The sequence below is a fragment of the Dryobates pubescens genome, chromosome 1, assembly GCF_014839835.1.
Source record: "Dryobates pubescens isolate bDryPub1 chromosome 1, bDryPub1.pri, whole genome shotgun sequence".
NCBI classification, from domain to species: domain Eukaryota; kingdom Metazoa; phylum Chordata; class Aves; order Piciformes; family Picidae; genus Dryobates; species Dryobates pubescens.
In genome coordinates, this window is record NC_071612.1 from 54,066,779 (window position 1) to 54,088,163 (window position 21,385).

Below are 21,385 nucleotides of genomic sequence, written 5' to 3' on the forward strand. Positions count from 1 at the left end.
TCAGCAGCTGGCTAGAATGGTACGAATGCAGGATGTCTAAGTACAATGATGCTGTAGGACACAGGCCCAGCTAGAACAATCAAGTGACTGAGGAAAGCCCTCCTCATGTATCAATTTCTGAACAAACACCTTTTTGCAATAATTGATATTTTCAATGATTATCTACATCTGCAGACAAGCCATGCAGTTCCTGAAAAAGGATCATTTTAATGTTTTGCTGCTTGCTGCAATAGATTGTATGCTGACTTCTTATTAGAAAATATATTTAAAAGATGTTACATTAACCTCCTCCTGGAGTACAAATTAGCTGTGCTTCATCAATAAAACCTTGTAGCTAGAAAATTACACTCAAAATCTTTCAGGCTAGAAAAATGTTCTCGACTATATTCCTTTCACTGAAACAGGAGCTTTTTATTACTTACACTATTTGTCAAGAATATGATGCGTGCTTCTTGCTGAATACTTGGCTGTTGGCTTTTGTCTTGATAATGATATACATACACACATGCTCTGAAAATACCTTGACAGTGGAGTGAACTTCATTATTCCACAGAGATGTGAAGATCTATTGTAAGAGTATTGGCTGGCTTGTGTAGTGTTCATCATGTGGACACCATTGCTCATGGCAATAGGAGTTTGTGGAGGCTGATATTATTCATTTGATTTTTGTCTGGCACCTATCTTTATTATTAGCACACAGAAAATAATGTGTTGATTCTGAAGAGCTACCAGGAATGCTTACATGGATTTTTTGCTAGCATCTACTGTGTACTTTCAGAGTTCCTTGAGTTACCAAAGCAAAAATAGGAAGATTTTTTTTTTTTCACTGTTTCTTAATTTTCTTAGTCATTGCTTCAGTTGGCACCTGTACAGTCACTAATGAGAGTGTGTCCTACAGCAGTCATCTTTAAAGCTGAACCCTGAACAGACGGTGTGCATCTCTTGCTTCATTGCTCTCTGATTTAATAAATCCCATAGGAAGTGAAATCAAGTCTCAAGGTGAGTCCCTCTCTGTGGTGCAGGGAGAGGAAGGTTGTTTTGTATGTCGCTTCTACATGGGGAATTGGAGTATGCTGAGTTTTCTCCTTGGGAAATGCAGGTGTATGAACCACTTCCAGATTAATGAGAAGGTTTCTAAAGGGTATTGGTACAGACAGGGTGATGTATGGAGGAAGAAAACCACTAATGCAGAGCATGCTGTGTCAGATTTGCTTGAAGCTGCTGTCTCTGCTCTGGAAAAAGAAGAAACAAAGACAAAATGCTGACCTCTGTGAAGCTCATTCTTCTTCTAAGAAAATGTACTCCATATTTTTTTGTTGCTATTACTCTTTGTCAAGAAATCGTATCTTCCAACCAGAGCAGGTTTTGGCCTCCAGGAATAGTTGGATCTGCAAGTGATTGAAAGATGTTGTCAGGAGTCCACTTCACCTGACCCCAAAACACAGCTTAGTCATGACTGTATTGCCTTTCTGCATCCATTGGGAGACTAAGCCTCATGACTAAACAGCAAACTCAATTATGAATGGGGTTCTTATAGCAATACTTGGAAGCAGCTTTATTTTTTTTCTTTAGCTTGTTTGTTTTCCCACTCATTCCTAATATTAATTGTTAATGGAATAGCATCTTCTGTAATTACAGTGGAAGCATGATTTTGCTTTTAAAGTATAGTTACGAGGGGAAAATATTTGCAGTGTTCTGTTTCATTTTAGCTTTATTTATAAGCGTAGCATGCAGAAGAATAGCATCCTGTGTATAGCTTCACAAGGAAAGCTATAAAATCTGTCAATGCTAATAATTTAAATCTTCTCCTTGCAATTCTGTGTTTTATAATATAGTTGTTTTTGTTCCACAATTCATATTTAATTGCACGTCTGAGAAGGCTCGTGCATTTTTTCCTTTAAATCTTTCCTTAGTTTTATTTTCTTGCCGGCAGAATATGGTTGAATGCTACAGCAGCTGCTTTGCAGCTATAACTCTTCTCTCTTATTACTGCTAATAGCAGGCAACAATTTACTGCGTGTGTTAAGTTTGGTTAATGTGTTGTTGTTGTATAACTGAAATCTTCAGGAAGGTATTTTCATAAATGTAAGACAACAAATGTCAAACTGACCTAATTACTGTTCTTCTCTACAGTTCCTATGGGCTGCTAGTTGGAGATAAATTGTTTGAAAATGTATTACTTAGTAATGTAAAGGAAGGACTGCTCTAGGTGTAGGGAGTGAAACCTGGTATTAAGACCCATGTTGTCAGTCTTGCACCACCTGCAGAAAGAAGCATCCCAAGGGAGGTGGCAGAGCTTGCAGGGGTAGTTGGGGAGTGAGCTAGGGTGGATTCAGAGCAAGTAGTCGAAGGACTGGTTCAAGAGATCAAAAAGAAAGATTACAGTGGCAATGCAGACACAAGCAATCCTCTCATCAGAGGACTTGTATCCTTCAAAAGCTTGCATGCTCACCCTGGTAATTGTCACTAAATAAGAGATGATAGTCTCAATGATTAAGAGTAGATTATTGAGCAGCTGATGTAAGTGCCTGCAGGGCTATAGTGACGTCCCATGGTGAGAAGGTTATGGGACATGGAGTATTTGACTCTTTGGGGAAAGCAGATTGGAGTTGTGAAGGCTGTCTGTATGCTGACACTTGACCGTGGGTTACAGCAGCACCTTGATCTTTTACTGAGTTCCAGTTCACATTCCCAAGGACAGATTCCTCTTTGAAGGACAAAAAACGTTGAAAAAGTGGAAACACCTCAAAAGTATTGACTCATGGCCCTAAAGCAGCTGCTGACAATACTCCTTGAGTCTGCATTTGAAGTATTTCCATGAGGAACTAAGAAACACATTGGATCAGAAGTACTGAGTAATCTTTGTGTAGTCTGTGAGATGATAGCAGTAGCACCAATTCTAGCCTGTGAATATCATCTACTTAATGAGACTATCTGTCAGTAACCATCTGGACAATATAAATCCCATTTGTTCATGGTGGTGAATGTGACCATGATGGAGGAGATCAGGTAAAACTACAGTTTCAGTGGGGCTGGTAGCTGCCATTTCTAACAAAGATTATTTTGATTATTTGTATGAAGGATTTGCTTTCTCTCTTGGGGGGGGAAGGTGATTTTTGGTGCATTTGGGGGGTTTCCTTTGTCAGCTCTTAATAAAGCCTTTATAGGTCAGTTGCAAGAGTCCTTATTGTCTGGCTTACCTTCCTGCCACTTCAGGATTTGATATTGCTTTTTTGTTCTTTCTAATTTAATTCTGAAATGGGAGTGCTTTCACTAGCATATTTTCTTTTGGAAAGGGTTCAGAGATGACTGATTGCCCCAAATTTTTCTAGCTCTTCAGATGTTTCTTAAAATAACCATAACATTTCTTATATCCATACACTCTTAGTCAAGGTAACTGCCAACAAATAGTATTTCCTGCAAGCGAGCACAGACAGCAGTCTTGGGATTTCAGTTAATGCAGTTGCAATGCTTATGTGTTATTGTTTTCAGTTCTAAATTTTTTTCTTGTGGTATTTTCATTATGGATTTGTATAGGTTGGGGCAACCCCTCCTGATCCTTGCACTGGCACATGGCAGGCAGTGGGATAATGCTGCCACAAGGGTAGCTGTGCAATGTGAGCTGCTGGATCTGGGAGGGACAAAGCCTGCAAGGTAGCTGCAGTTTCTATCAGAAAGTCACTGAGAAGACAGCAGTGTACTTAGTCCAGCCCTAAACCCACAAGGCAGCTTTAATCCTGGGGAACTGCCATTACACTGTCTTTGAACTACTCCCAGAGGTCCCCTCCAGTTTGCTGTTGTCAGAAATATATGTTATACCTTCCAGCTATATGAAAATTTTAGTGTGCAACTCCTAGAGTCAGGGAGGTTGGCTGTCTCACTAGTTGGGGGTACTCCTCTGTGTGTTTAGAAGTTACACTTGGAGTTTCCAGCTCTGAGACCAGTGTGGCAGTGAAGAACAGCTTGCACTACAGCCTGTACAAATTAGCAGAACTCTGCAGTAAATTCATTATCCTTATTTGATTTCAAGGTCAGGTCCACTGTCCATGTACAACAGCATAATTTCATTGGCAATGTATTCTTTGTACACTTAAACAGTCTATAGACCCAGCTGCAGCTGTTAAAGATCCTGGTTGGAAGCAGAATCATGTATACAGCCATACAGATTTCTAGTGCTACACCTGTAGGTGTGACCATTTATCAGTAAATAGTATTGTAAGTGTATTCATGGCATTTGTGTAAATATGCACTTATATTTAGAATAAAAGAAAACTGTGATATTTCAACTGGGAGAGACAATTTTCATCTCAGCTGCATTAAGCAGAGACATCCCCAACTAGATCAAGTGCTCAAAGCCCCATCAAGTCTGGTCTTTAATGTCTCCAGGGATGGGACCTCCCTAGACAACCTTTTCCAGTGTTCCACCACCCTAATAGTAAAGAACCTCTTCCTAATGTCCAATCTAAATCTACCCTTCAGTAGATTAAAACCATTGGCACTTGTCCTATTGCTACATGCCCTTGTAAACAGTCCTGCTCCAGCTTTCTTGCAGACTCTCTGGAAGGCTGCTATAAGGTCTCCCTGGACCCTTCAATTCTCCAGCCTGTACAACCCCAACTCTCTCACCCTGTAAGTGTTCAAAGGCCATTGCCTTTTAGGCTCACTGAGGGTATCCCTATTTCACAATCTCAGATGTATTTTCCTCTTCTGACCCTCTCCAGGTAAAGCCTTTCCTTAGAAATCTTTTGTTCTACTTCAAGAACAAACCACACAGATTGCCACAAGACTCTGAAACAATACCTCTGATAAATCCTCACCCTTTGCTAATGGAAGCAGCTCCTGGCTTTCATGAAGTGCTGTTTGGTTACTCTAACAATAACTACAATCATTTACTTTCCCACTGTTACCTCTGTTATCAAATGGATTCATTTTTTTAAATGTGATTTACAATGATGATAAACCAAAAAGGTTCATTTCCCTGAGTTGCCTGCCTGTCTGTCTTTACAATAACATCAAATTAAAAGCAGGTGCTGTCACGGGACAATGGAGTGCTCAACATCATCAATTTTCAGCTCCTCCATCCTTCATTGTGAAGGGCTTTCCAGAGTTTTCCTGTGGCACTGTTTGTCAGTGTCATTTTGGAAAAACTGCTGTCACTGTTTCACAGTTTTGACAAGAAAATATTGTGACTCTGCTGCAGACAAGGAGAAATCTAATTTCATTGTAGTTAGTCCCTGCCTCTCCGTTACCTACCAAAACAGAGCAATATAGCAATTTGTAGAGCTTTAATTGTAGAGCAATGATGCACTTGTCATGGTTTTACCCTAGCCAGCAGTTAAGCACCACAGAGCCACTCACTCAGTCCTTCCCCGTAGCTGGATGGGGAAAAGAACTGGGGAAGGGAAAAACAAACAAACAAACAAAACCAACTCATGGATTAAGACAGTTTAATAGAACAGAAAGGGAACAACAACAAAAATAGAATATACCAAAAATGTGATGCACAATGCAATTGCTGGCAGCCTGCTTATCTATGCCCAGCCAATCCTTGAGCCATGGTGTCCCCAGGCCAGTTTCCCCTGTTGATAAACAGGGCATGACATGCCATAAGGTATGGGATATCCCTTTGGCTCATTTGGGTTGACTGTCCTTGTCGTGTTCCCTCCCAGCTCCTTGTGCATTCCCAGCCTCTGCTGGCAGAGCCATATGAGAAGGTGAAAAGTCCTTGACTTAGGATAAGCACAGCTTAGCACCAACTGAAACATCAGTGTGTTATCAACGTTATTTTCATCCCAAATCCAAAACACAGCACTATACCAGCCCCTGGGAAGAAAATTAAATTTATTCCAGACAAAACTAGGACAGAGTGCATTTCCAGCATCCCAGAATACCATTGACTGCCTATTTGCACCTTCAGGCATCATCTTTTTTGCCTTCTCATAACTTAATGATAACATTCTTGAAATGGTTCACCTCCGGCAAATGGATGACCTGCTTTTTGTAGCAATGGCATGGCTACCCAGGCTCCAGTCTTCCTCCCTGTCAGTATGGAATCATTTCAGACTTCTGCATTAATCCCCAAAGACAGATATAAATGAAATATTAAAATTACCTTTTGACTCCTTCTCCTGCCAGAGTTTTAAGCAGTGTGTGTACATAAGGGTGAAGCAGGGGCAGCTGCTGACAGTACTACTGAAGAACTGATCAAAGGATTAATATTCATCTGCATCTCAGCTCTGTTGCAGATCACAGACCATGTCATTAACTGTGTGTCTCATCCATTTAGCCTAGTGTGAGGGCTCTGTCTGCTTGAATCAGAGTTACTAGGAGTAGTTTGTGGAACTCTGAGGAAAAGCCAATTCCATCAGTGTGCTAGGCAGCACTGATTTGAAAGGCTTTGCTGAAAAATCAGTAGCAGGTTATTGTAACTCTACTTACAGTTATTTAAAATCTTTGCAGCTCAGAAATGTTCTGGAAATGGCCTTCACTAACTATTCAGTCTGATGTGGCATGAAAACAGTGACATGAACAAAAAAGAAAACCCACTGGAAGTCCTGTTGCCATTTCCTTGCTGTGCTTCAATAGTCCTTCTTCACGTTTGCCCACCTAAATCATTCAAGTGTTACAAAAATAATGCTTCAGACTGAAATACTACTGGAGAGTCAGGAAAAAAAATGGCTTCTGTTTTGGGGGTGTTTTGTGTGTGGAGTTTTGGCTGTGGTGGTGATTGCAATTCAACCACTTTTTTTGCCTTTTTAAAAAGTTTTCCAGATGTTGCAAGTATGTGTCTGGTGCTATATAGTAGCATGTAGTATAGGTATCTGAATGACCTCTTTTCCTCACCTGGCATCTGTGAAAACACCCAAGCAACTATTTCACCAGCCCCCGGGGAGTGCATATGGGCAAGGAGACAAGGCAGGCCTGATGGACACAGCCCCACTGGTCCCACAGGGTGGACACTGCAGTGAGTACTTGGCAGGTCATCTGTCTTGGTCTGCTTCTGAGGTTGGGCTGGGTGCTGTAAGCAGTGCAAAACAAGATGTTCCTGAAGCAGTTTGTAATCCCCTATTGTGAAGTCACTTCTACACATTATGTATAAAGTTATTTTTCTGGACTGTGATCTGCTTTAATCTAGAGTAACTACATATAATTTAGAGTTACAGAAATCAGAGTCGTAGTTATAGTAATCCAAATAACTTAATCAGAATCACCTGTAACTGTTAATAGCATATTGCTAACTGGTCAGATTTGTTATCATGGTTTATCTAGGAAGCCTTCTTGGGAGTAGAAGGTCTGAACTGAAGGATTATTTTAGAAATAAGAGTTTCTGTTTGGGCCAGTGACTTTGTTTTAAAAGAAATTGTTTATCATCTTTAATGACATTTAAAAATTTCTCCTTAAGTTCAAACTTTACTTATGATGCTATGCTGAGTTTAAGTAAATAAAACAAAAGTATGTACTGGAAAAAGAGGGTAGTTCCCTGGTTTACACCTCTGCATCTAAAGAGGGGAAGATAACATTGTAATTGGATAATAATTCTGTTCAGCTGCTGTCCCCCCATGAGAATATCCTTGAAGGTTGTGATGGGATTTAATGAACTGGTTTTCATTAAATTAATTAATTATTCTTTAAATTAATGCATGGGAGGTGGTGAGGAAGTTACTGTGCAACCAGGATGGACAATCTAAAGAGATGAGACTCAGGTCTCAGTCTCATAAGACCGCTTGCGTATTGGACTCATCTCTTAACTATAACTTGCTGTGTGATATTCCAGCTCTTCTTTGGCTTCTGATTTTTGTCCTTCTGAACAGCTTCACCTAGAAGTGTTCATTTTCTTTTTGTTTTTGAGTCCTGTAAATCTTCTCTAGCAATGATTCAGATAGATTTTCCTTGGATTATGAGAGGTGCTCATGAGAAAGGGAAGCTGCCTCTTCAGAGTCTTCCATTTCTACCCATCTCACTCATCTTTTCTACAGCTTCATTAATTTTCTAAATATGGGAGGGAAAGCTAAATGGATCTCGGTGTCATTACCCACATAGGAGCTCATTGCTCTTTTACATTGCCACTTTTTCAGTGAAGTTTAGCAATATGTTAAGAAAAATATGCAAAATGCACAAAGAAGTCATGTGATGAAATCATAGGGCAAACTTTATGAACTGAACCTGAAGTGTTTTTAGAGCTTTCTTTGTAGCTGACTCTGCAGCTGACTTTCTGGCTGTCCATTGGAGAAGAATGGGGTTTTACCTTAATGTTATTTTTTTTAAGTCTAATTTTTAGAAATAACTGTAGTTATATAGGCACTTTTGAATTAACTTTAAGTAGCATAACTTGGTTGCTACGTGCTTCAGCATGCTGAGCTATTTTTAGTATTATTTGAACTGATAGGTTATATAAAAATTAAGTCTGATACCTTTTTCTGTCTTTCTCCTGCCTGTAAAAATATTTGTTTAACTACCAAAACAACATTTACTTCTAAGCTTCAAGTGACAGAGATGGGTATAAAGGCATTTGCACCATTTTCACTTAGTGAAATGAACTGATTATTGTTTAGCACTTTCACAATCACCAACAGGCACTGCGTAAGAATGCAGAGTTTAATGACTGTCAATCATGAGAAACATGTCACATTAGGCATCCAAGTGAGGCCTTGTTGCGATTTCAGTAGAGAGACTGTTGATTATGGGGAGATGCAGGCTACAAAATTTCCAGTTAGGCTAGATTAATCCTGATCTTTGTCCTGCATAATAGTGCTGGGAAGTAGCAGAGTCAGGAAAAGCTTGCGTGACTTTGTCACAACCTGACCCAAGCAGCTGTTATCACTAGTGGGTGCTGTTAGGTACATACGCAGTTGTGTGCCCCACTAGCATTTCTCAAGTTTGAGCTGTCCAAGGAAGATGTTACTGTAAGTCAAAACATAACGGAATTCTGCTTTGTCTGAACACAATTGTGCCCTGAAAAAAGGAATGATTAGGTTGTCAACATTAACTAGAATTTGAATGGAACTGCTCAAAAAGCAAGGTATTTATCATTGTTAGTTATTTTGTGCCTTGTTTAGACTGAATATTTTAGAGATTGTTTTGTTAAAAAAAACATCAGGAGAATATTTAGCACAGAAAGAAATTAATGACATTTGAGTCCAGGGCCTCTTAAAGGACAGATACCTCACAATTTGGTTATCACTTCTAAAATAGTTGACTGGGTGCCAGTGAGTAGAAATGTATGAAACATGCATGAATGTATGTAGATAAATATTGTAGGTAAGATGGAGACAATGTACATCTGCATTAAATCTACCAATGTGTGATTAATTTTGCAAACAACTCATCAGAAAGAGACAGTGAAGGGAAATTAACCTAAGAATACACTAACTAAGAGTGACAATAAAGTTATACAACAATTTAATTAATAAAATACAAGTTAGTGAAACCAGGTGATAGGAGGAGTCTAAGCAGTGGGATATAGCTCTACAATTACAAATCTGCACAAGGTAGCTTCAGTTTGTTTTCTGAAAATTGCTGGGGTACCTTACTGTAAATAGTGGAGATTAACAGAATAGTGGAGATTAACAGAATAACAATCAGCTGGCAGTGTATGGCCATACTGTTGTGACAGCGCTGAATTCACAGTGAATGAACTGGAGACAGGTTTTATGGGGAGCAAATCAGCTTTAACACAGACCTTTTCTTTACATAGTTTGTCTGTCATATATTTTCAGATGCTGCTTCAGGACACTCTAAGATAATGTTGTGAACATCAGGAATGCAATGGTTTGCAAAATCTGTGTCATTTTTGGGTACAGACAGGGGCACAAATATATCAATGGTAAAAGTTGTTTAGAAGACTGGACACTTGCTCTTGAGGGGAGGAAAAATCAAAGCCTGTAGGCTAATGTCACAGATACAGGTTTCAATTTTTTAATTTTGATGATTTTATAACATGGGGGTTATTTGTGTTGTTAGAATAGATCAAAGATAAAGCAGAACAGGGCCTTGTAGAAATAGACTAGACTAGACTAGACTAGAATAGAATAGACCAGACCAGGTTGGAAGACCTTCAAGATCATGGCATCCAACCCATCATCCAACATCATCTAATCAACTAAACCATGCAACCAAGCACCCCATCAAGTCTCCTCCTAAACAGTAAATGTGCAACAGTCAACACATGTAAAAATACATTTTAAAATACAATGGGTTAAAAAGTTAAGTATATAAGACTCTGCTTTTTATTTTACTTCTTCAAAAATTCACTAAGTCTGATCCATATTCATTCCAGCTTACATCAACATCTTTTCCTATGGACAGTATAGAGTCTGCCCCTCAGCTTAGCTGGAGCAACCTTTAAGTTTGTATTTGGTCATTTATTTTATTGATCTATATCAATTCCTTGCTTTTGATCAACTTGTCTTAATAGCAGTTTCTTTTGTTTCTGCATTCATTTCACGTGAGTGATAAGGTCTGCATCTTGAATTACACATACATAGATTTTAACTTTTAGTTTTATTAAAGCCTTTTATTATCTAGGATTAGTGTCAGCTTCTGCTACTTGCTCTAAGAAGCTTTGGTGCGGTATCAGGAATCACTGCAGGGAGTACCAGGGGAAGCAACCAATTTATTCACTCTTCTGGGGTGTCTTTGTGTGTGGTATCACTAAGATGGAGGGGTACTTGCCTTGATTAACAAGACAGTGAAATTCACTATAAAAAGGGCACAAACCCAGCTCAAAGCTGTGCTCTGTAGATCACCAGTCATTTCTGGGACAGCAGCAACATGGGCCCCTTCCTCCTCATCTGTCATATCCATGACTATAAGGTCAGCAGGACCCAGCACTGACTCCCAACTCAGGCTGACATTTGCTTCAGTTTTTGTACTATGTGCCAGTTGGTTTGGCACTGAAGGTCAGTTTGTCTAACATATTCTGCATGAGATAGACCCATCTTTTCAGCATTCATCTGTTTCTGTTCAGCAGCTCAGCAGAAAGCCTTTAATCAGACTGGATTATACAAAGAGATGCATAGTGCAATATGCCATTCACTGGATACAATTATAATGACCACATTTCAGCTGTTCTAAGCAGGTGATCCCTATCAGTCCTTTCCAAAGTGCCCAAGTACGCTGCAGCAGCATCTCAATTCAGCAATGATCAATGCACAGTGTAGTATTTTCTTTATGTTGAATAATAGATCACACAAACCTACATCCACTTACTGACACGTGACACTAAATAGATGTGTCACTGGACATCTCCCAGTCTGGACTTGATGATCTCAAAGATCTTTTCCAACCTGGTTAATTCTATTCTAAATGTCAGCATAGCTACAACACAAGCCACCTAGCACAGGTGCTATCCTAAGTGCCTTTCTGCATGTTATCAAAGCTCCTCTTTCCTTTTCACTTCTTAACAAGTTCTTTGTGTCCAGTGTATATAATCAGTCTTGCAATGCAATGATTCCAAACCTTGCTATACAGCTCATTTGTTTGCAGTATACCACATTAATTTCTAATGCAGGTAACTTTATGTTCCTTTTAAGCTTATGTTATTCTTTCTGTTACTTTGAAAATTTATAGATGATCTTTTTTCCTTCTTTTCTGGCTTGTGTTGGGGCTGGGAGTTTTTTTGCAATCTCACTAAATCAAATTCTTTTTCTGTCTCAGCACAGGAATACGTGACCACTTGGGTCATTTTTGAATCAGCTGGCTTTTACTGGCAGTGTTCTTCTTTTACATGTAGTCAGTGAATCTCTGCAGTACATCTCCTGTGAAAGGTTTTTGTAACTATTTTTAAGTTTAGCAACCTTAGCCTTTCAGCTTTGCTGATGTTTTGTTGTCTTTGTCCTTGTAAGTTTTTTAATATAAGTATTTTTCAGCCTCCTGCTGTTAAGTACTTACATAATATTATGCTACAGTACCTCAAGGCTGATTGTTTAAGTGTCAAGTAGGACATTTCATTGAAAAATTACTAATACAAACATAGCTTTGTATTTGACATTTCTAGACAGAAGCCATGAAACAAGAGAGAAATTCTTCTCCTTTGGGCTCAGTATAGTTCTTTTCTGTGTGAATGATCCTATTGAATACAAAAGGACTTTTCATATCAGTCGTAATTGTAGGACTGAATTCTTGTCTTCATAATTTGGAGACAATTTAATTCCTGTTTAGCAGCAGCTTGTGGCACGAAGTGGAATACATATCCTGTGCCAAGTGGTCGGCTTAATGCTCATTCCACTCCAGTGAAAACCAAAAAGCCGTTGTGTTCGTCTTCTCCATTGCTCTTCCTGCAAAACAGCAAACGTCAGAAGGTGTGGAAAAGACTGAGTGGAGTAACATTACATGCAATTTCTGGGTTTTTTGTTGTTTTTTTTTCTTTTTAAGTGTAAGAGAGATTAGTTTGCTGCTATTCCAGACACTGTGTGATAGTTTTGCTCATTGTAATATACATTCCGAACTTTGTCATGTAAGTAACAAGGAGTTTCTTTACACAGCATTATCTGGAAAACCCATTGATTAGTTGTAAAGTATAATTTGTAACTATATGCCAGTTATTTTGCAATTTGAAATCTGATATTTCATCTTCTATCTGATTCACCTACAGGAACTGTCTTTTTCATGCATTCACTGTGTCAACTGAAATGCTCATAATAGATATCATACCTCAGAGGATCAGAGAAATCCTGCATTTCCCCAGGGAATTCTGGGACTTCATTTCTCAACTTAGTTATAAGCATTCTCCATGCAAGTCCATCTTTATAAAAGGACATTATGTTTTGATTATTTAGAACCTGAAACATGTTTCAATTAGATTTTCTTCAGTAGGAATTGAAAATGTATTGTAGTAGTCAGAATCCTCAAGGGAAGGTTTCTCATAAAATCTCCACTGAATTTATTCATGTCAGAAGAACAGTCAATATTTGAGGTATAAAAGTATTAGCATTTAATGTTTGTTACAGTGCATGGCTTTGGCAGTTAGAATTTTGCAGCTTTGTTTTACAAAGCATCCATATGCTGTCAAAAACATAATCACTAAAGGAAAATAGAATTAGCCTGTTAAAATCAGAACTCCCTAGTCATAAGAAAGGTAGCTTAATATAAGATAGAGTATAAAATATTTACATTTTTCAACAATGTTATGGAATTAAAAGGTAAAATATCTGTAATGGTTTTTGTTACCATGAATGCAGATGAGAGGAGCATTTTCTAACCTTCATGTGTGAGTATTCACTAGCATCCTAATGGTGGCAAAGGCCACTCAACTGTCTAACTTAACTTTATGTTATCCACTGACTTGGTTAAAAGATAGCAATATAGAAAGAGAAAATATGCCAGAATGTTGTTCCATTAATTTTATGTCCTCTTTAGTAAATTTCTAACTTATGCATTGGTTTCTGTGATACCTGCCAGTCGTGACTTCGTTCCAAAATCCTAGATCAGTGGCAAAGGGAAAAAATTTCATTTTCCAGTTGGTTCTTCAGGGATATTACCATCTGCTTCCATAGCTCCAAACAACCAACCAAGTAGCAATTCAAAACAAAAAATGCCCTTAGATAGGATAAATTTCCCTCAGGGGCTACAGTGTTACAAGTCACATGTCCTGGGACCCAGTTTCATGACTATTCCTCAATAAGGAAGCACTGCCTGCAAGGCATCCAGGTCTCTCACATTATGTATGTATTCTCTTGTCCTCCAGCCACTCACAGGAATGTGTTTCTTCTAGCTTCGTGCTCTAAAACTCATAAAGCAAGTATTGACTTGCACGGATTGAATTGAAGAGCTGGAATGGACTTCCTTCAGCCTGTTGTCTCCTTCCTGTTCAATGTAGATCCCTTTGTATCCCACTTCCGTCATGACATCAAGGAATCATTGAGCAACTGATCCTGAGAACTGTCAATGTATTTACTGCATTAGATACGTGGTCTTCTTGGTAGTGAAAAAAATCCTGCTTAGTTTATAGTACAAAATTCCTGTTTATAAATTTTAAATGCGCTTTTCCTGAATATTCTCCAACAAAGTTTAAATATCCAAGATTTTTCTGTATTATCTGTGGAAAAGACTGAGTTAATTCAAGTAAATTCCACATGTTTAATTATGCAATAAATGGAAACAAGGGAAACATGGCAAACTATTTGCCTATGAGTGAAATTACCACTGTGAGACTGAGTTTAGGAGCAGATGTTAAACTTCCAACAGCTGCTCTGTAGCCATCCACTTTCACCTTCTGCTTTTCTCTAGCCAGCACCTGTGAGACTGAGTTTTGCTAAGTTTCAAATGTGAGTTACTTCACATAGAGTGCTGATACTACATTATGTACTTTGGCAGGTTTCCAGAGTCCCTGTCTTTTACTGTTACATGGGGTTGTTATTAATGAATAGAATTTGGTGGATGGGCTCTGAAAAAAAAAAAAAAAGATAAAAAGAACAAAAAAAAGGAGCTTGTGCATGGCTATATAGCATGCTCTCTATCTATCAACATGTCTATCACATTGCCTTTTTCTCATCTAGATTCCATTTTGGGGTGAATAAAGGTAAATGTTGTTTATTACAGTATCCTTTGTCTACACCTTCCATAGCTTCGCAGTTGTGGAAGCCAGATCACCCACATTCGCACAGAGGCAGGCACACACACACATGGGCCAAGCATCTTCATTATTCTTTGTATTGTTTTACTCATCCTTCAGGTCTCCTGTAATGGCTGGAGGTCTATTTGCTGTTAACCGAAAATGGTTTTGGGAGCTGGGAGGCTATGATCCAGGATTAGAAATATGGGGAGGAGAGCAGTATGAAATCTCCTTTAAGGTAAGTCATCAAGTCACCTTATATGATACTTCATTATGTGTGATCATGGTGGTTGCATTCATACTGGCTTTTGTCTTTTAGCTAAAATTAATTTAGTACAATACTACTTTTTCATAGGAATTCCCACTAATTTCACATATAATTATGCTTTTCAGTAGCAGTGAATCACTAGATCTGCTCAGCTGCTATAAGCTGTTATCTATAGGCCAGCTTTTCAAAATCAGATGATATTTTAATTGCATTTGAATTGTTGTAATCACAAAATATATGGGGAGTTTTGAAGTGCTTGGGTTATGTACAACCAGCCATGGTGTATCTTCATATCCTCTGTGTGGACAGTTACTTGGCTTTTACATGTTGAGTTGAAAATCTTGCTACTTCCCACATGTAAAATAAGTATTTGCATTAGTGTGATGAGGGCTAACATGTTTAGTTTGAAAACTGAGTTTATTGACTTCCCGTACACCCAAAGACATGAGAACTTTGCCTCCTGGCTTCTACATGCAAAGATTTTCAGTGACTTGATAGAATTTAATGACATAGATTAATTGATTCAAGCATATTTGGATAAAGCTTGGAACTGAAATTAGAATTTAGCTTCAGGATCTTTCCAACCTACTTCCAAACTGTGACAGTGTAAAGTATTGCAAATAAATTCAGAATGTCAGCCATGACTAATATATATCTTTCTGAATCTAAGTTTCAACAGTAATTAAAACAAGAGAGCTGAGGCCATTCTGTTGAATGGAATATACAGCGTGGTGCAGCACTGGTCTGCCAGGCTGTCTTTACCAGAGTTACCAAAACCAGCAAAATGGTTTGCATCAACTGTGCTATTCTTGTGTTTCTCCAAATCATTTTTATACGCCAGCAAAATAAAATAAGAAGGCAGGGGAAATCTAATAGCTAGACAGTGTATTTAGAATATATTGATTTACCTTCTGTCCATTTAGGTTGTTTCAGAGGCAAATGTAAGTAGTCAATAGTAGCTGTCACAATGGTTTCTGACAGGTCACCCATGATTTTATTATTCTATTTCAAATACCCCTTTTAATCATCATCACATACTTGCAATGCTCTCCAGTCCTTGTATAGAAACCATGGTAACAGCACTGGAAATTGAGATATTAGATTGTCCCAGTGTGTTTTGCTCAAGTGTTCGAATTTTTTTTCGGAGGCAGCTGTGTCACACTGAGTCACATTTTGGTCATACCTTCGTTAATGTTACACTGACCTTAGGGTCCCTGTCCTTTCTTACTAGTGTTAAAATAATTAAAATACTCTTTAGAAAGTATTGCTGAATAGGTGTGGTGGTTTGAAAGGAAAGGCTCTGCTTTCCCTCCCACACTGAGAAAGAGACCATGGCTAAACCCAGTCGGAGAAATGAGAGTATATTTTACAAGGAAACAGATTCTATGTAACACAACAAATACAGGTATTTTACAATATATACAGGAATATACAGCAAATGAACTCAACCAGAAACCAGACCCTCCACAGAGGGGGCTTCCCCCTGTGCCCCCTTCACCCCCCTACCTCCCTTCTCCCCCAAAGAGGTAGAAGAAAGAGATGTGGACGGTTAACAGGGCAGGAAAGGAAGAAAGGCCTGGCACAGGGAGTTTGTTAGTTCTTATCTCTTGGCAAGAAGCCCAGAAGCAGATCCAGCTGAAAGGGACGGCGAAGAAAGGAAGACTGAGAGAAAGTTCCCAGCTCCCCTGGGCCCAATCTCACCTCCCACCTCAACTTGGCCAATGAAATTCGTTTAGAATACCAAAATATTTTATAAACATTTAGCCAGTGTGCCCCTTCCTTAAAGGCACAGCGTCAAACGGTCACAATAGGAACAACTTCCTATAGGAAGAATTTAAGACATGAAAGTTTAAAAAAGAAGACTGTTGTTTGGTTTAGAATGACAAAAAATGGGAGAAAAATTGTGGTGGTGGAAGAGAGAAACACAAAAGACTGAGGCTTATTGTTATCAGAATCACCAATATTAGCCTGGGAGAGGTTTCTGCTTCAAGTGTAGCTATAGATTCACTCATCTGAAAACTTATGGAAAGATGGACAAGTTTGCCATGTAGTTTAATTTACCAGCTCTATTCACAAAACTTGGGAAGGTGGTGGACTTGCCATCTCTCTGTTATTCACACAATTGGTCAAACTACCAGGTGGTTCAAGTTTCCTTGGCTGCATGAGTAGGTCTGGAGCAACAGCTTACCTTTTCTTAGAGTATCTTAGCTTGGTGCCATGGTTTAGTCATGAGGTCTGTGGTGACAGGTTGGACTTGATGATCTTTGAGGTCTCTTCCAACCTCGGTGATTCTGTGATTCTGTAGTTGTTGGAAGTTTGTATTTAGAGAACTGTATCAGACCAACCTTTAGCCTGAAAGGCAGACACGGTGTTCCTTTTACATTCTTTGTATATCTTGGGTTCAACTTTGAGATTCATATGTACAAAAGATGAAATATTGTTGGGTGCTGGGCCGGCGTGGAGAGAACACATGAAGACACCTCAGAGCTTCTTCATCAACAACCGCTAGCCCCTTTATTGAATAATACACATCGCAGCTTAAATACCTTTCTTTCCCTGCACTCCCATCCTCTTTCCCAGGCCAAGGAAAGCTTTCTTGTTCACAGCTGCGCATTTTTCCAGTACTGTTTACCTTTCAAGTTAAGGGGAGGATATTCAGGCCTAACTTCAAGGCTACACTTAATTGGCCTCGCAGTACACAGCAAAATATAAGGGCAAACAACTAAACAATCTATATATCAACCTGCTATAAACAGAGACCATTCTGATGACACAGTCTTCTCAGTGTCCCACAGGAGATTCTTGTGGTTAATTCAAATACAGTGATGCAATTATGGAGGGATACATGCCAGAGCAAGAGCTGTCATATGCTCCCTGAAATGAAATAGTGTCTGGTTCATCTTGAACTTGTTGCCCTGCTCTGTGAGCTGGAGTGAGGACTGTTTGCAGATTAATTTCTGGCCTTCAGTGATGCATTTTAAACTCTTAAGGACTGACAGCCTACTGTAACCGTTCTGCTTAACATTGTAACAGTAGGTCCAGGTACTATAGAATCCAAGTAAGCAGTGGTATGTCTTTAATTAAGCACCACTAATGTTTTGCTGCAGTGGAAAGCTTACAGGTATATTCAGGGAGGTTTTTCACAAATACATGTATCACATAACATTTTTATATCTTCAAATTCAGTGGTGGCTTACATGGAAGAACTTTTAAGAAATAATATATGTTTTATATTCCCTGGCCTAATTTTACTGGGAGAGGAATTTCCTATATGCTGGAATGTAATCTTCGACTGCACTTCACAAACCCCAGACATGGAATGAATTAAAGTCTGGATCAAGGGCCATCATGCAAGCTCAAAGAAATCACTAATAATAGCAAAGCCATATTGCTTTGTGAGTTCAAGGACTGATTAAAAATTGAATTAGCAGAACCAGTGATTGTCTGCAGAGTCAGAGGGAGTTCCTGACAAGAATAGGTCGAACCAGGTCTAGGAAAGGTACTCAGGCTGGGAAGCTTGGAGGGAAAGTGTTAGTTTTGAAGTTTCTGGCTGTTTCACTGGATGGGACTTGGGGTGACAGACACCAAGCTTTAGTGCAGAGCATGGACATAATAAAAAGTCCCTTTTGGGGTGGAAGGTTGCATTATCTCATTGTATAGGAACAGAAGGCAGGGGGTGTGAGCAAAATAATAGATGTTTATGTGTGTTTGGGAGGGAAGGGTGTTCAATGGAAAAAGATGCTACAGAGAGTGAGTCTGTAGTGAATCTCACTTTACTGCATCATAATTCAATGTTTCTTCAAAACACAGTGGGCTTTGTAATGCTTCTGTGACATTGGGAATTGTGCCATAGCATGAAAGGAAATTTACTCAAGTCTTCAGGCATGACTGTTCCAGGTACTGAGTTGTCAGAAACACAGACAGGTGTTTTTTAAAAAGCTGCTGCTTAAAAATTTGCTTGACCCTTATTTTCCTTGACTACAAAACTCAACATACTTTCTCTTTTGATCTTTTTCTGCTTGCTAACATTGCTGCAGAAGACAGCAGCAGGCATAACACTGAGTGTCATGCTGATTGACTGATGTTTGCAAATCAGAGCACACATATGCACAGTCAGTGGATGATAAGGCAGCCACAGCCTAAGTGTCAAAATACTGACATCTTCATTAAACAGTTTCTTAGATTAATTTTTACATAAGAAATCATGTGCAGCATTTTTTGGCAACGTAGCCTCAAGATCAATTTATTAATTAAAAAGATGTATGGTACCTTGCTGACCATGTTGTTCAGCATGTGTTGGGCTTGTGAAAGCTGGAAAAGCACTTGAATTGACCTGATTAATAGCATCTCTTTCTCAATAAGCAGGGAAGCCACTATTTAGGAAATCCTAAATTTAAATGTCAGGCAAAATATAGAGCAGTGAAAGATAGTGGGAAGATAATAATTTCCTGTGTTTGCTGAAGATCCTTAAGGTGGGTCAACCTTGGACAAGAGATGCCCACCATTTGGGCTGGATACCAGATTCCCACCAAAGCTGCCCTGTGTTTGTAGCAAAGAGGTTGCTGCTAAGGCTTACAGGGTTTGTTGACTTTGAAGCTTTGCCTATTTGGATAGGTTCTTCAGCTGCAATCTTTGCAGCGGTGCTTGTTGCTTCTTCCAATAAAACGAAACTGTCTCGGGGGTTCAGCTCCCCCTGGGGTTTGCCTCTCAGCCCGGTAAGGTGCATCTGTCTGCTCCTGGGCTTTACAACGCTATACAGCAAGGGGTCTTGCAGTCCTGTCTGGGTAAACTTAAGCACAGCTGAGATTCCAAGTGAGGATTGTGATTTCTCCCAGAGCTTGGACAATTGCAAGGCAAGGCTCTGGCTCTTTGGGCTGGTATTTATAGATTTCCTGAGACAATGATGGCCAGTGACAACAAAGACTGAGAGATAAAAACCTGACACTGTAACCTATAGAATGAGTTTTCTCCAAACATGGCCAAAGGCACACACACCTGTCCCACTTGGACGCCAGGACATGTTCAGACAGGCCTGGGCAACGTGGGCATTTTCCTGAAAAACCAGACCTGCTGGCTCCTGCCCCATTGTCTGGTTCAGAGCATTCGGAAGCTTTTTGTCCCTTCAGGACAATGGGGAAGACTCCTTACACTGTTACCCTGTTTCATCACTGGGGTTCCTCCCACACAAAACAGTTCTTCATAAACTGCTCCAGCATGGGTATCTTCTGTGGCATGGAGTCCCTCAGGAATGGACTGCTTCACCATGGAGTCACAAGTCCTGACAGCAAACCTGATTGCAGGTACAGAGGGCTTTTTGTTCCCTTCTTAAATACATTATCACAAGGGTGCTACCTCTGTTGCTGATGGTCTTAGCCTTGGCCAGTGGTGGGACTGTCCTGGACCTGGTTGTCATTGACTCTCTCAGACACATGAGAAGCTTCTCACAGAAGCACCTCTGTAGGCCCATGGCTACCATAACCTTGCCACACAAACCCAGTATAGTCCTCTACACTGTCCTTAGGCATCATAAATCATACCTTGCAAAACTGCTCATGGTGGCACCCTAGCCTCTTTGTAGATAGTCATCTGTATCTAGAGTTATTGTATTCTTATGCATGCTGACATTTTTTCCAGATTCTCTTCATCCCTATTCTGCAACACACACCTCCAAGTTCACTGTTCCCTTTCTTTATCATCATTATCATCACCATTACTAATTCCCTCCACTGCTGGCAATCTTCACAGGAAATACAGAGCAAGGGAACATTACCACTTGTCAGTGCAGCTGTAATCTATATGAAGGTGCAGGCAAGTATTGTTGAAATACCCATAGTCATCAGTTCCCATTTTCCACAGTAAGATTGTAATATCCCTGACAGGAAATCCCACTGCACCACAAGTAAATGGTTTTTCTGTTTGTGAATCCATTGACTGCAGATTTGCAGTCAGTGATCATAATTTTCAGTATTTTCCTGCATTTAGCTGAGCATTCTTACTACATGGAAAAGTTTACAGGAAAGTATTCTTCTTTACCCTTTTCTACAATCCACTAAATCTGTTCTTTTGTCTTATATTCCAGGAAGATTGACGTGTTTGTGAAGTGTTTGATGAAGTGTTTATATTCTTAGTTTCTACAACTTTTCTGGCTCCTGTGGGTAGCCCACCCCACTTCCACAATGCTGAGAGCACCAATGCTGACAGCTTTGCGTAGCACACTTTTTATTCCTTTTCTGCCAGTTTACTGTTTGTTGGGTTTATTATCCATTTCACTGTCTCTCACTGTTGTCTGTCTTGTAACTGATTCTCAGCAGCAGTATATTTCTCAATTAGTTTTGAAGCTTGATCCAAAATCCATTCAGCCTCCCCTTGGTCTTTTACATAATTTGTTGTATGTTTGTATTCCTGTTCCACAGCACCACATCCCTCACTGCTCAACAATCATGAGTCTCTTACTGCAGTAATTGTGATTACAGCGTAGCATATGGATTGGAGTCTCATTCTCACATACACAGTGTTTACATTTTCCAGATAGTCCCCAGGCTGGTTCGCTCATAAACTAGAGAGAT

The 21,385-nt window shown here is 39.4% G+C and overlaps 1 protein-coding gene across 2 annotated transcripts in view; it reads left to right on the forward strand.

The window, feature by feature from the left end:
• GALNTL6 (polypeptide N-acetylgalactosaminyltransferase like 6) overlaps positions 1-21,385 on the forward strand; it is a 423,107-nt gene that overhangs the window by 359,101 nt on the left and 42,621 nt on the right. For both annotated transcript variants that reach the window (XM_009900801.2, XM_054166080.1), the window contains one exon: positions 14,672-14,789. In XM_009900801.2, the coding sequence (XP_009899103.1) occupies positions 14,672-14,789 (118 nt within the window). The remainder of the gene's footprint in view (positions 1-14,671; positions 14,790-21,385) is intronic.